Source organism: Anabrus simplex, chromosome 2 (genome assembly GCF_040414725.1).
Source record: "Anabrus simplex isolate iqAnaSimp1 chromosome 2, ASM4041472v1, whole genome shotgun sequence".
NCBI classification, from domain to species: domain Eukaryota; kingdom Metazoa; phylum Arthropoda; class Insecta; order Orthoptera; family Tettigoniidae; genus Anabrus; species Anabrus simplex.
This window is the reverse complement of record NC_090266.1, coordinates 922,178,146-922,194,144: the sequence shown is the minus strand read 5'-3', so window position 1 is coordinate 922,194,144 and position 15,999 is coordinate 922,178,146. Positions and strand designations below refer to the sequence as shown.

At 43.5% G+C, this 15,999-nt stretch overlaps 1 protein-coding gene across 2 annotated transcripts in view; it reads right to left on the bottom strand.

The window, feature by feature from the left end:
- The window catches only part of LOC136863734 (uncharacterized), a 112,328-nt gene that overhangs the window by 38,595 nt on the left and 57,734 nt on the right, over positions 1-15,999 (bottom strand). For both annotated transcript variants that reach the window (XM_067140088.2, XM_068225878.1), the window contains exon 3: positions 3,330-3,434. In XM_067140088.2, coding sequence (XP_066996189.2) covers positions 3,330-3,434 — 105 coding nt within the window. The remainder of the gene's footprint in view (positions 1-3,329; positions 3,435-15,999) is intronic.

Sequence of the window (15,999 nt, the reverse complement as noted above, 5' to 3'; positions counted from 1 at the left end):
ATTTTCTTTCTTTCCTTCTTTGTTTCTTTCTTTCTTAATCTGTTTACCCTCCAGGGTTGGTTCTTCCCTCGGACTCAGCGAAGGATTCCACCTCTACCGCCTCAAAGACAGTGTCCTGGAGCATGACACTTTGGGTCAGGGGAATATAACAGGGGAAGAGGCCCAGTACCTCGCCCAGCCGGCTTCACCTTCTTGTGGGGGGATAGGAAGATTGGAAGGGATACACAAGGAAGAGGAAAGGAATCGGCCGTGCCTTAACTTAGGTACCATCCCGGAATTTGCCTGGAGGAGAAGTGGGAAACCACAGAAAACCACTTCGAGGATGGCTGAGGTGGTAATCGAACCCCCCTTCACTCTGCTGACCTCCCGAGGCTGAGTGGACTCCGTTCCAACCCTCATAGCACTTTTCAAATTTCATAACAGAGCCGGGAATCGAACCCGGGCCTCCGGGGGTGGCAACTAACCATGCTAACTACTACAACAGAGAGGCGGAGATTATTATTATTATTATTATTATTATTATTATTATTATTATTATTATTATTATTATTATTATTTCACCAGTGGTTTTACTTCGCATTAGCACATCGAAGATTTTCGGCGGCGCAAGGATGAGTAAGGGCTAGGACTGGGAATGTAGCGGCCGTGGCCTTAATTAAGGTACATTTCCAGCATTTGCATGGTACTACGCGACCCTAACCGCAGGCCCAACACGCTCGGTATTATTATTATTATTATTATTATTATTATTATTATTATTATTATTATTATTGTTATGTTATTGTTGTTGTTGTTGTTATTTTTTGTATTATTGTCACTGTTATTTCATACAGGGACCAGGAATGACTTTATCAATAGCCTAATTTATACACTCTGCTTGTGAATTCGGTCAATTAGGCTACCATATGCTCCTCCGATACCCGATCTAGTGCTTGTGTTTCTAATTGATTGGAAAGAAGTGGCCATGCTCTCCACAAGTTACTGTCTGATCATTTTCTTCAAGTTAAATGGACAACCACGAAATTGTGTTTCATGTTTGTCTGGGCTCAGTGGCTTGGATTGTAGAACGCTGGCCTTCTGAGCCCAGGTTTGTGGGTTCGATCGCGACTCAGTTCGGTGGAATTTGAAAGTGTTCATATATGCCAGCCATGCAGAGGTAGATTTATCGGCTTGCAAAAGAACTCCTATGGGACAAATTTCTAGCACGTCGACACCTCCAAAAAAACCCGGAATGTTGTTAATGGGACATAAAACAAATTACATTATTATTGCATTTTATGCTTGGCTGATGGTGGTTTTCAATTTTCTTTTCCACGCCAGTGGTCATTCGTTTTATCCGCATCGACAATATAAGAAGCCTAAAATAGAAATATGTTCTAATCTGGGGAACTGGTTTCCAGAAGGATCTGTTTGTATACGAATAGATAAATGTAGTTCTCCTTGACATTAAAAAGTGCGTTCGTTGTTTTATAAGTAGAACGGTGACCATCCATAAACTAATGCAAACTGACTTCATCCCTCCATATAAGTATTTTTAAGCTGTTGTGATGGAGGCCCCATCATTTAGTGTTGATCTATTTTAGAGTGGCATTTACCTTCGCTAATCTTAAAGAAGGATACATATGTCAGCATACTGAAGATGTATGACACCGATATTCGCAAGTCGCATAATTTATTCATATGAAACTTAGAAAATGAACTCGCTTAACTTTAAGAGAGTAGTTCAGAATAAGCGGAATGTGTTTCATCTGAGGCGTGCAGACTGAAATGACACATTGACTGGATATTCTAATGTACATGATGGGTTAAGAGTAACGACTGTATTGCAGCTTTCATTAATCGTTTCTATCAGTAAGATTAATTCGTTTCTTTTAAATGGCCACCTTACCTCGTGCATATCGTCCACTTCTAAATTCATTTATTTTATAGGGAGGAGCCGGGAAATGAAGCGTGCACATTTAAATTAATCGGAGCATGAATCCCGCTTCAATTGCAGCAGTATGCCAGACACAGAAGAAGACACTTCATTAAACTCTTGTCTTAATACCAACTGCCAGAACCATTCTTGTTGTTGGTTTATTAAATAGTAATGCTAATTAAAATCTTGACATCCCCTTTGTCGTAAAGTATTTCAATCACTCTTAACAATAAGCTGTACGATTCGAAAATCTGGTTTGTTTTATCCAAAAGTTGACAGTTTAATTTCTAGAATGACATATAATAACGTTATTGGCTTTACATTCCACTAATTACTTTTACAGTTTTCGGAGGCGTTGATGTTCCGAATCATTGCCTCACAGGTGTTCTTTTACGTGCTGGTAGAACTAACGGCACGGCGCTGGTGTATTTGAGCACGTTCAAATACCACGGATTCGAGCTGGGATCGAACCCGACAATTCGGAGGATGAGCTATTGAGACAACAACGTCGTTCTTTATACAACAATCTTCAGTGGGATTGTTCCTTGGATTGTCCTGTATACATTCCCCAGGAACCAAAAAACCAAAACCAAACCCCATGGCACTACAGCCCTTGAAGTGCCTTGGCCTACCTAGCGACCGCTGCTCAACCCGAAAGCCTGCAGGTTACGAGGTGCCGTGTGGTCAGCACGACGAATCCTGTCGGCCGTTATTCTTGGCTTTCTAGACCTGGGCCGCTACCTCACCGTCAGATAGCTCCTCAATTCAAATCACGTAGGCTGAGTGGACCTCGAATCAGCCCTCAGGTCCAGGTAAAACTCCCTGACCTGGCCGGGAATCGAACCCGGGGCCTCCAGGTAAGAGGCAGATACGCTACCCCTACACCAAGGGGCCGACTCACATTCCCCAGGAGTGATACGAAATTTTTAAAGCCTTGAGGTAACTATCTAATTCTTTCCCCAGTTAATTATGGATGCACATACTAGCATATACAGTACACTGCAACCGCGTAGATTACCATAAGGATTTACGTACATTCACTCAGAGGGGCGTGTGTTCAGTTCCCCGTCAAGATTTGTTCTATTCTAGAGGCTTATAGCCTGGGGCAAAGACAGTCGTCTGTAGAGCTAACCACACATACCACTTACTTCCGAGGTTAAGAATTGTGGAAGCATTTCCTCCAGCGTCCATCATAATCTGTATCGAGACGATTTTGCTTTATAAGTACTCGAGACTTATGACTGCTTTGTCCTTATTTCCACAATTAGGTAACTACAAGAATGTAGCGTTTAAGTTTGTAAGCAACCACTGCCCCAGATCAGATAAAACATTTAGCCCTCTCTTGTTGAGTGATTAGTCCATGATGATTCCCACGACCGACGAGATGACTTTCTTCTGACCTGCGACTTACCGCTCTCTGCTTCGTCATCATCATCAGGACTCCTCTTCGTTCGGTCGGTGACAGATTCTCCTTCTCCAGTTTCTGACTCAACAGCCTGACGTTCATTGATGAAAGCTGTAACATGTAATCAGAGCTAGGTAATACAAGCACTGAATGTGTCATACAATATGACTACTGTCTTTATTCACATGCATTCCCTCATTTTTGCTAGAATACCAAGAATATATTTTGAGTAGAAGCAGAGTAGAAACAAAATATCAGGCAGAACATCACAAGTACTTATGTACAGTATCTGCACATCGTTATTGATAGATTTTGTGTGTCAAGAACGTGAACACTCTGTCGCAGTAAGTGCAAAATAACAAACTGTGGCTTATTCAATGCTTGATGGATCGTTGGCTGCTCTTTTCCGTCTCGTAGGCTAAGTAATGAGTAAATATGCATACAAGTAACCTCATTCTGCTTAAATACTTAGGGATGCAAGTGGCAATAAGCACCAATGTTTCAAATCACAGAGGTACAAGGGAGCAATATAGTACTTTTAAAAATAATAATGCCTTATTCTCGAAAATTAACTTCAATATTATCTAGTTATAATGCGCCAAGCATTCTGTACTTTTCATTTTTAATTTCATGCAAACCATGACTTTACATTGTAACTGAAATGTATAAGTATATTTTTCTCTGAATACGTATACTGTTACTTATACCGTTGTGGTTTTCCGCCATAAATTTATAACATATTAAGATTACACAATTCCTAAAAACCCAGCGTAATCTGTAAGTTCAGTTTGAACATTTCTAATATTTTTTCAATCATAACATTTTTGATGCGACGATTTCGTATAACATAGGAATAATTCTATTTAAAAATTAACATTATTTCATGACTTCCTAATCACAACTGAGTAAATTCATCACATAGTTGAAAAATTATATTACCGAGCTCGATAGCTGCAGTCGCTTAAGTGCGGCCAGTATCCAGTATTCGGGAGATAGTAGGTTCGAACCCCACTGTCGGCAGCCCTGAAAATGGTTTTCCGTGGTTTCCCATTTTCACACCAGGCAAATGCTGTGGCTGCACCTTAATTAAGGCCACGGCCGCTTCCTTCCTACTCCTAGCCCTTTCCTCTCCCATCGCCGCCATAAGACCTATCTGTGTCGGTGCGACGAAAAGCAACTAGCAAAAAAAAAAAAAAAATTATATTGAAGGAAATTGTTGTTGTACAATTACATATAAATTATATAAATTGATATTCGACGTACTTGAAAAATTAAAGACATCATATTGAGCACTTACTATATATGTAAAGAAATATTTGCAATACAATTTTACAGTTCAGTGTTTGCATTGAACTATCAGAAATATCAATGTGGGTCGCTTTATGAAACGAAAATGAAAATGAAAATCCACAGCCTGTTTCTTGTCATTTGACCGGGTCAGGAATGGAATGCATGAAGCCCCCTTCTAGCGGCGAAGATAGGAATTGTGCCGGCTGCCGAAGCCTGTCGCACTCCTCTGGGGCAATGATGAATGAATGACAGATGAAATGAAATTATATTGGAGAGTGCTGCTTGAATGAAAGATGACAGAGAAAAACCTGTCCCGTCTCCGTTTACTCCAGCACAAATCTCACATCGAGTGATGGAGATTTGAACCACAGAACTCAGCGGTGAGAGGCCGGCGCACTGCAGCCTGAGCCACGGTGGCTTCTCGCTTTATGAAATATTCTGAATTCATTTCAGTTTTATTCTAGCACAAAAATACCTAATAATATGTCCGGCTCCATGGCTAAATGGTTAGCGTGCTGGCCTTTCGTTACAGGGGTCCCGGGTTCGATTCCCGGCAGGGTCGGGAATTTTAACTATCATTGGTTAATTTCGTTGGCACGGAGGCTGGATATATGTGTCGTCTTCATCATCATTCCAGCCTCATCACGACGCGCAGGTCGCCTATGTTTGTCAAATCAAAAGGCCTTCACATGGCGAGCCGAACATGTCCTTGGACACTTCCGGCACTAAAAAAGCCATACGCCATTTCATTTCATTTCATTACCTAATAATATGCACAGAAAAAGATCGGTGGATGTTTAGAATTACCTAGGAATTACTTAACATCGCACCGACGGTCTCATGGCGACGATGGGACACGAAAGTGCCAGGAGTGGGAAGGAAGGGGTCGTGACTCAAACCGCGCGGTCACTTGTTCGGTCTAGGAAGTTTTCACCAGGGTGTGCATAACTTATGATTTCGTGCCTCGCGTGTATCTGTGAATAAATATTAAGGGAAAAGTTAATGATTTGAAATTTCTATACTGTCTAGTAATGTGTGTTCGAAATATGTAAAACAGTACATTACAGGCTTAATATTTTCAGTGACTTTTAAAAGTTTCTAACATATAAACCTATTCTTAAGTTGCAAATAAGAATATTTATAGTTAATTTATCAGAAAGCAGCAATAGGGGAGCTTAAGGGTATTTAATTTGTAAACATTACTGTATCCTTATCTTTTTGATGAGCTTAAAAATGGAAAACAATAGGAATATCTACTATTTTTAAGATTAAAGTTGTTTTAGTTATGTTCCAGTTAAACAATGGGGTATTTTAAACAACTTTATTCCAGAAATTGCTGTAAGTGTTACATACTGAGTCTAAATGCTGGTGTACGTCCCATAAGACGATTTTTTTGCAAATAAGCTTGTAGTTATACGTGACTCTCGATATAGTGATCATAGCTATGTGGCCGCCTGTCTTACGTGAAATCCGAAACACAGGGGCACAATTTCTGGAGTCAAAATTCTATTTTATTGGTGAGCAGCCAGTGACGCCACTCGGCTGTCACGCCATAGATGAATTATCTCCAAATAGTTTATAAGCGAAGCCGTCAGAAAAATATGCCATTCAGAAAAGAACACTATGTTTTCTTTGCTTTAAATTCTTTTTTATTTTGTGAAGAGATACAGTCAGACGATTTATTACTAATACATTCTCGGTCACACAGAAGAAGCGCAATATGCTCTTACAGTACATGTGAAGAAAGTATTTCAGTAAATGCTCCACGTCAAGAGATCACTTCGACCTTATCACACATTCCTTCTAATATGTTCACCTGTGCACTTCGACAACCTGGAAGAAACAGCGCCTCTCTGAGCGAACGTTCCATTCAAAACAATCTAAAGAAAGAGAAACTGATTACATGCTCGCTAGTATACAATGTGGCAATAATGCACACCGAACACATTTGCGTTTATCTTCACGGAATCATTACTATCTTATACACTGACTGACAGAGCAAATGCAACACCAAGAAGGAGTGGTCAGAACTTTATGCCAATTGCAGGGTAGACTGACGTCACTGAGGTATGCTCATGATGTGAAATGCGCCGCTGTGCTGCGCACGTAGCGAACGATAAATGGGACACGGCGTTGGCGAATGGCCCACTTCGTACCGTGATTTCTCAGCCGACAGTCATTGTAGAACGTGTTGTCGTGTGCCACAGGACACGTGTATAGCTAAGAATGCCAGGCCGCCGTCAACGGAGGCATTTCCAGCAGACAGACGACTTTACGAGGGGTATGGTGATCGGGCTGAGAAGGGCAGGTCGGTCGCTTCGTCAAATCGCAGCCGATACCCATAGGGATGTGTACACGGTGCAGCCCCTGTGGCGAAGATGGTTGGCGCAGGGACATGTGGCACGTGCGAGGGGTCCAGGCGCAGCCCGAGTGACGTCAGCACGCGAGGATCGGCGCATCCGCCGCCAAGCGGTGGCAGCCCCGCACGCCACGTCAACCGCCATTCTTCAGCATGTGCAAGACACCCTGGCTGTTCCAATATCGACCAGAACAATTTCCCGTCGATTGGTTGAAGGAGGCCTGCACTCCCGGCGCCCGCTCAGAAGACTACCATTGACTCCACAGCATAGACGTGCACGCCTGGCATGGTGCCGGGCTAGAGCGACTTGGATGAGGGAATGGCGGAACGTCGTGTTCTCCGATGAGTCACGCTTCTGTTCTGTCAGTGATAGTCACCGCAGACGAGTGTGGCGTCGGCGTGGAGAAAGGTCAAATCCGGCAGTAACTGCGGAGCGCCCTACCGCTAGACAACGCGGCATCATGGTATGGGGCGCTATTGCGTATGATTCCACGTCACCTCTAGTGCGTATTCAAGGCACGTTAAATGCCCACCGCTACGTGCAGCATGTGCTGCAGCCGGTGGCACTTCCGTACCTTCAGGGGCTGCCCAATGCTCTGTTTCAGCAGGATAATGCCCGCCCACACACTGCTCGCATCTCCCAACAGGCTCTACGAGGTGTACAGATGCTTTCGTGGCCAGCGTACTCTCTGGATCTCTCACCAATCGAACACGGGTGGGATCTCATTGGACGCCGTTTGCAAACTCTGCCCCAGCCTCGTACGGACGACCAACTGTGGCAAATGGTTGACAGAGAATGGAGAACCATCCCTCAGGACACCATCCGCACTCTTATTGACTCTGTACCTCTACGTGTTTCTGCGTGCATCGCCGCTCGCGGTGGTCCTACATCCTACTGAGTCGATGCCGTGCGCATTGTGTAACCTGCATATCGGTTTGAAATAAACATCAATTATTCATTCGTGCCGTCTCTGTTTTTTTCCCAACTTTCATCCCTTTCGAACCACTCCTCCTTGGTGTTGCATTGTCACTGTCAGTCAGTGTATGAACGTTATGAACTTAACGTCTGTTCAGCTATAAGTTCTAGGATATTCTGTTCATTAGTATCACCAAGAGATGGTGCCTCCAAAGCCATCTTACTCATGGGAATGAAACTTACTGATGACTTAGCATGGGCGAGTGTAGAACGTGGTGAGAGACGAGCTGCTCGATTAAGTGTTATGTTCCGAGCTGTCAGTGCACTCCACTGCAGTGGAGAGATGGCGTGGAATGACATTTATAGACGAATAAGTGTGAGTGGTGACTTTAAACGTAGGAAATATCATAATATGAAGATAAATTTGGAATTCAAGAGAACAAATTGAAGCAAATATTCGTTTATAGGAAGGGGAGTTAGGGATTGGAATAACTTACCAAGGGAGATGTTCAATAAATTCCCGATGTATTTGCAATCATTTAAGAAAAGGATAGGAAAACAGCAGATAGGGAATCTGCCACGTGGGAGACTGTCCTAAATTCAGATCAGTAGTGACTGATTGATAAAAAATGAATGATTGAAATATCACTCTCAGACAGCCACTGAGGGAGGCCCTTGATTCACGAAACAACCACCACGTTTGGATATCAAGTCCTCTGGTAGTATACACCGCAGACCACACGGCGGCCGCTGTGTAGTTTAAAGTAATTCTCCCTTAGTCCGCCTCTGTAGTATAGTGGTTAGCGTGATTAACTGCCACCCTGGAGGCCCTGGTTGAATTCCTGGCTCTGCCACAAAATTTGAAACGTGGTACGAGGACTGGAAACGGGGCCCACTTAGCCTTGGGAGGTCAACTGAGTAGAGGGCGTTCGATTCCCACCTCAGCCATCCTGGAAGTGGTTTTCCGTAGTTTCCCACTTCTCCTCTCAGCAAATGCCGGGATGGTACCTAACAAAAGGCCACGGCCGCTTCCTTCCCTCTTCCCTGCCTTTCCCTTCCAATCTTACCACACCTCTACAAGGCCAAGGCCCCTGTGAGGCCACCTGGGCGAGTTACTGGTCCTCCTCCCAGTTGTACCCTCGACCAAAAGTCTTACGCTCAAGGACACTGCCCTTGAGGCAGTAGAGGTGGGATCCCTCGCTGAGTCCGAGGGAAAACCAACCCTGGAGGGTAAACGGATTAAGAAGAAGAAGAATTCTTCCTTATATCAATGTATAAGGAACCGTGGTTGAGGATAATTCAAGAAATTATTAAAGTCTTTAATGAAGAATGTGAAATCCATGTTGAATTTAAGTTAAGAACACGGAGTAACCAAGCGCAAAGTTAGTGAAATAATTTTCCGTCTCTCTAATCCTTGGCTGACCCCTGCCCAGATACTTACAAACTCTGTCGTTCTTAATGAGCTTGAGAATGAATTGAGGATCTTTAGCCTGCATTAATTATGAATAAAGCTATAGTACTTTGGGATGTTTCTAATTGGACCGTAGTTGTTGATGTGAAAGCATTTGAAGATTGTGTACCGTGATCGCTGTCTTGCAATCCCTGCTCAATATAACGCTATCAAAGCTCATCCCAGACGTCAAAAGATAGTCTTAGGAAGTATGAAGGTGTTCCCAGTAAAATGTACTGTAACTTTTGCTGTAAAGCACGGTAAATCCACTGACCACTGATATGAATGTTTAAGCTTTGCAGAGAGAAGTATTGCATATTTTGTATTTATAAGGAACGGATTCTGGATACCAAAACATTGCCTACAGGCGGCTACGGATTTAAGAAACGCTGCCTGTAGGAAGACGTCGGTTGTTTACTTTAGTGATGTACCTTCAGATTCGTATGCAAAGTGAAATACTCTCGTGGACGGAGCTCTGTTCATTCGAATTTTAATGTACATGGTTGTCATATTAAAAGTACACATTTCAACATTATTTCAAATTTGTCATCTCATTAATACAGTCACCAAACTCAGCTTGATAAAGTTCAAAAACGTTTCCTATGATATCTATATAACAAACGAAATCAGAGATATGGCCCCAGAATCACCACCCTTCACATAGAAATTCTGAACGGGATTAACTGCACATAATTATTCAAGGGAGGAGAGTTGTCTGAGCAAAAATAACCACATTAACTTGTGAATAAGACAACTGAGAGTTCCTATTTTATTTAACAAATGTCCTTCGATACCTGAAAAGGAAATTTAAGATCCAGGAAGATCTTTATATTCCCAGTTTCTAAGACAGTATATTTCTGACATTCGCCGCAAGTTATGGTATGCGCAACGTACAGTCACAGTCATATACTACATTCCTTTGATAACTTTGATTTTGACTTTGCTCGTGGTCTTGGATGTAATGTGAAATTCCTAAAGATGTTTACAAACCAAACCAAACCAAACCCCATGGCACTACAGCCCTTGAAGGGCCTTGTCCTACCAAGTGACCGCTGCTCAGCGCGAAGGCCTGCAGATTACGAGGTGTCGTGTGGTCGGCACGACGAGTCCTCTCGGCCGTTATTCTTGGCTTTCTAGACCGGGGCCGCTATCTCACCGTCAGATAGCTCCTCAATTCTAATCACGAAGTCCAGGATATGTCCTATGCAAGTGGTTCCGTACTGCCAATGACCAGTGTGGGGGAGCTCCATCCTGCTGGAACCACATCCGTAACCGTGTCATAAGGGGCACATCCTCCAATAAGAGTGGGAGGTACTCACGAAGAAACTCTAGATAGCGTCGTCCCGTGAGGTTTCCATCGAAGAAATATGGTCCAGTTATCTTGTCACCTAGTATCCCGCACCACACGTTGACGCCCCATTGTACCTGAAATCGAGCTCCCCTGATCCAGTGAGGATTTTCAACGCTCCAGTAATGGAAGTTGTGACGATTAACAGTTCCGTTGTTGTGAAATCTGGATTCATCACTAAAGAGAATGTCCATTAAGAAATTCACATCAGCTTCAACTCTTTGTAATATCCATTGCGAAAATTCTATCCGTTTTGGAAAGTCATCTCCGTGAAGTTCCTGGTGCAGCTGTTGATGGAAAGGGTGGAATTTATGGCGGTGCTTATTCGCAGTACAGATACATGACTGATGTTCAGTTCATTTCCTATGGCCCGTGAGCTTGTGTGCGGGTTGTATGCAATTGCATTTTGAACAGCTTCGTCCTTATTTCCAGACGTCACTGGAGCATCCCGAACGGGGGTTAATGTATGAAATGACCCCGTTGCACGCAACCGTCTTTCAACACGTCGAAATGTATCTGCAGTTGGCAGCCTTCGTCCAGGAAATCGTTCTTGATACAAGCGTCTGTCTTCCCGTGCATTTTGCCTTGCTTCTCCATAAAGTAGTACCATATTCACATAATCATCCCGTGAATACATAATGTTTGTTTTCGTGCTAACCGTACAGTACGTGCTCACACGTTGCTGCTAGGATTACGATATGCTGTTTCATGTGCCCTACGTATGAAGTGTAGACCGCTGTTATTTGGTCTTCGAGTCGAACGTGCGCAGTTGCTTGGTTGAATGGGTGGGTCAGAATGTTGACAACACGTGCACTGCGCTTCATTCCCTGTAGACGTTTGCCATATGGAAGTCGCATGTTATTATTCCTTTCGTATGTATGCTTTCTTTGTAAAGGTGGCAAATTACTTTTGAGACTTAAGAACGTTAAATATTTATTACGAATGGCCTTACAAGTATAATATAAAAATAAAATTGAAAAGCTCGTAACTAGATTCGAACTCTAAATGCCTGCTAACATCTCTTACGCCCGGATAGTTGCAACCATTTTCTACGGGTTACTTGGTTGAATGAGTCCAGCGTTATGTTTCAGGTGGTATTCACAATCGGTGCGTATGTGGCGATATTTATGATACCTGTTTATTATAACTTCCGTAGAAGAATATCAGAGACTTCAGAAAGGTCTTCGTAAACGATGCCTAGGCGAATACGAAATGACATTAAAAAATGCATGACTCAGGAATGGTTGGAACCCTTCCTGCTTCAAGTAACCTATCGAGGTACGTCTTCCATACGTAATTCCGCGCAGCTATTTGCAACGTACAAGCGCCATCCTTGTAACTCTGTATTCACGAGGAGAGCGGAAGTTCCCGCTTCGACAAGTTACTGATGAGTTACAGCCTTATGGTCCCGTTTTATACCTTTTTTGATCGCTCTAACGGTAGTAATTACATGGCGTAAGCTATCACATCTGCTGTACAGCATTTGCGTGCCACAGATTATAAACTACAGTGCAAAACACGTTTCTATCAATTTCGATGTGATGAGACTGTACAAAATGTTGGTGCATTGACATGTCTGTAATTGGTCTTACCCTATCACGTTTTCTATGATACCACGACCGCCCTTTCTATCAAAAGAAAATGGCCTCTTGGACCAATCAGGTGCGCAATTCTCTACCGACAGCTATAGGCGTGTTTATGGTTTGTACAGTATAGTAACATTTCGTAAAAATTAGTAGAGTATTGGACACCGCTCTACATAAAATGGTACAGTGTTTTTGAGATGGACCTCACTTACTGCCTCTTGTACCATTTTTCCATTGTGCGGAGAAGTCTCCATCGGGTTAACTGCACATAACATTGCTGTAAGGTGTTGCGCAAGATGGGACTAAGAGGCATTTACGTCCTAGCTGGTTGCATATATTCGTAAAAAAATAGGGGCAGCTGTACCACCCGGTATATCAAGTGTTATGTTACTCTATGAAGTAGAGCATGAATTGAAGGCTGAATTGAACTGTTAATTATGCATTTACCAACCTTGATAATTTAGGCCTCGATTTCCTCGGCACTGTTGTAAAATACTGAGCCTAAAAGAGATATGAGCTTACGTGATAGCAGAAAAAATTGCGGGCGAACCGTTACGATCGATCGATAGGATTGTAAAGGCACTTTCTGTAAGTGTAAGAACAGTAAGTCATAATATGTTATTATTTTGACGTAATTCTTCTTCCTGGCCTATTCAAATTTTCTTGGGGTCAGCAATTGATGTGGATGTCGTCCAGTTTTATGACCGAATGCTCTTCCCAGCGCCAATCCTTTGTGGAGGGTGGTATTCACTGTTGTGTGTTTATGTGGTGGTTCGTAGCGCGGTGTGTTGTACGTAGATGAAGAAAAAGTATTAACACGAACCCAATAACCTAGTTCCCGATCCAGAGGAATAAAACCAAAGGCAGTTAAAATTTCCGGTCCTGTTGGGAATCGATCTCGGGGCCCTTTGAACTGAAGGCCAGTGCACTGGCCTTTCAGCCAAGGAGTCAGACTTGTTTAGACACAACCATTATTATTATTATTATTATTATTATTATTATTATTATTATTATTATTATTATTATTATTGTTATTACGAAGTACGTCCAGAAAGTAAGTTTCGTTTGGTAATAAAACTAAATTGTGTACAGATACAGAAAAATTATTTATTGCACAAAATTCTACAACTCTTAAACTACTTTTCCACATAACTGCCGAAATTTTGCAGGCATTTGTCATAGCGGGGCACAAGTTTTGCATACCTTCTTCATAGAAGTTTGCCGCCTGTGTCTTCAAGCAGTTGGAAACATTTTCTTTCAGCTCTTCGTCACTGGTGAAGTGTTGACCGCCAAGGAAAGACTTGAGATGTAAGGGCGGGATTCCACTGAGGCAACATTTGGGCGACATGGAGCATGCGGCTGGCAACAAATGTTGCTCGTTGTAGCATGCGGCTTGTTGTCAGTCGGGCACAAAAGATGTGGCATGCTACATGTGTTGCCGGGTGTAGCATGCATCACTTGTGGAGACTTGTCGCCAACTACAAACGTTATTCCATCAAGGCAACCAAGACAACAGTTCCTCACTCGACTTTGACCGGCTGGTGACAGCTATACCTCCTTGTTTCGATTTTCTCAACCTATCATCTCACGAATCATCCCGGAAGTGTGCATGGCGCAGAGTGATCCAAGCTGGTGCATTGTGATAATCCCCAATTAAACTCGCAGTGTTTTCAATAGCCCACTTCATCTTGTCGCACGGAAATTGTAGCACCGATCCACACACTGTTGGATCCCGGGCGACACTGTTCGACAAGCATACTTTTGAGGCATGCGGCACCAGAGAGTGTTCGACAGATGGCAACATGTCTCATGCCACACAGCCGCACGCTACATGTCATGCCGTGTTTCTTCAATTGAAAGTCGACTGCAGCATGCTTCACTGTCGCATGTTCCATGTCCCCCAAATGTTGCCTCAGTGGAATCCCGCCTTATGAACAGATGAAAGTCGCTAGGAGCGAGGTCAGGGCTGTACGGATGATGGTCAAACATGTTCCAGTCAAATCCCTGTAGGAGGTTTTTCGTCACATTTGCAGTGTGTGGTCGTGCGTTGTCGTGAAGGAAAACAACACCTTTTGACAGCAATCCTCGGCGCTTAATCTGTATTGTGCGGCGCAATTTCCTAAGTGTCTCGCAATAAACATCTGCGTTCATTGTTTGACCACGCGGTAAGAAATCAATGAGTAAGATGCCTTTGCAGTCCCAGAACACTGTGCACATCATTTTTCGAGGTGTCAAGATTTGTTTCGGCTTAACCGTTGCTGGGGATGAAGTGTGCCTCCATTCCATTGATTGCCGCTTACTTTCAGGGGTGTTGTAAGAAACCCATGTTTCATCTCCTGTGACTATCTGTGTCAGAAATTCTTCACCGCCTTCATTATAACGGGTCAAAAACTGAAGTGCACTACCCATCCGTTTTGTTTTGTGTTGCTCAGTAAGAATCTTTGGTACCCAACGAGAGCAAAGTTTATGAAATTTCAGTTTTTCGGTAACAATTTCATGAATTAGTGATCGTGAGATTTGGGGAAATTCCATAGCGAGAGCACTAATTGTAAACCGCGGTTTCCCCGGATCTTGCTATCAATCGCGTGAACCAGTTCTTCTGTAGCCAAAGATGGACGCCCACTTCGTTCTTCATCGTGCACGTCACTACGTCCTTCATTGAACTGTCGGACCCACCTTCTCAACATTGAATCACTCATCGCATTTTGTCCGTAAACTTCGCAAATTTGCCGATAAATTTCAATTGGTTTCACTTTCATAGCATTCAGAAAACGAATCACAGATTTGATTTCACACGCGGCGGGATTTTCAATAAACACCGACATTGTAAACAAGCACAACAAAGCGTACGTGGCTGACAGCGATCTCAAAATGGCACACGCTTCTTCTCCTTGATACAGAGCGTCTACCGTGCATGTGCGGAACTGCGATCGCAGCGCTGCAGCGGAAATAAATTGAAACGGAACTTACTTTCTGGATGTGCCTTGTATATTGGTTATACATTTCATGAATTACATTCACTGTTATCAGAAATGCCGAGGTTCAGTAATTGTATCCGTAGTTCCCTGAAATACCGATGAATACCCAGACGTATTTGCGCACTTTCAAATACCACTGTACTAAGCCGCGATTGACCCTGCCAACTTGGGCCACTTACCCTGTCTATTTTAACAAAACCTTGGCAACATGATGCCAATAATTATTACAGCCATCTCCGCACCGTGGTGTAGGGTTAGCGTGCCTGCCTTTTACCCGGAGGTCCAGGGTTCGATTCTCGGCCAGGTCAGGGATTTTTACCTGGACCTGAGGGCTGGTTCGAGGTCCACTCAGCCTACGTGATTAGAATTGAGGAGCTATCTGACGGTGAGATAGCGGCCCCGGTCTAGAAAGCCAAGAATAACGGCCGAGAGGATTCGTCATGCTGACAACACGGCACCTCGTAATCTGCAGGCCTTCGGGTTGAACAGCGGTCGCTTGGTAGGCCAAGGCCCTTTTCTTTTGCTAGTTGGTTTACGTCGCACCGACACAGATAGGTCTTATGGCGACGAAGGGACAGGAAAGGCCTAGGAGTTGGAAGGAAGCGGCCGTGGCCTTAATTAAGGTACAACCCCAGCATTTGCCTGGTGTGAAAATGGGAAACCACAGAAAACTATCATCTGGGGCTCGAACCTACGATCTCCCGGATGCAAGCTCACAGCCGCGCGCCTCTACGCGCACGGCCAACTCG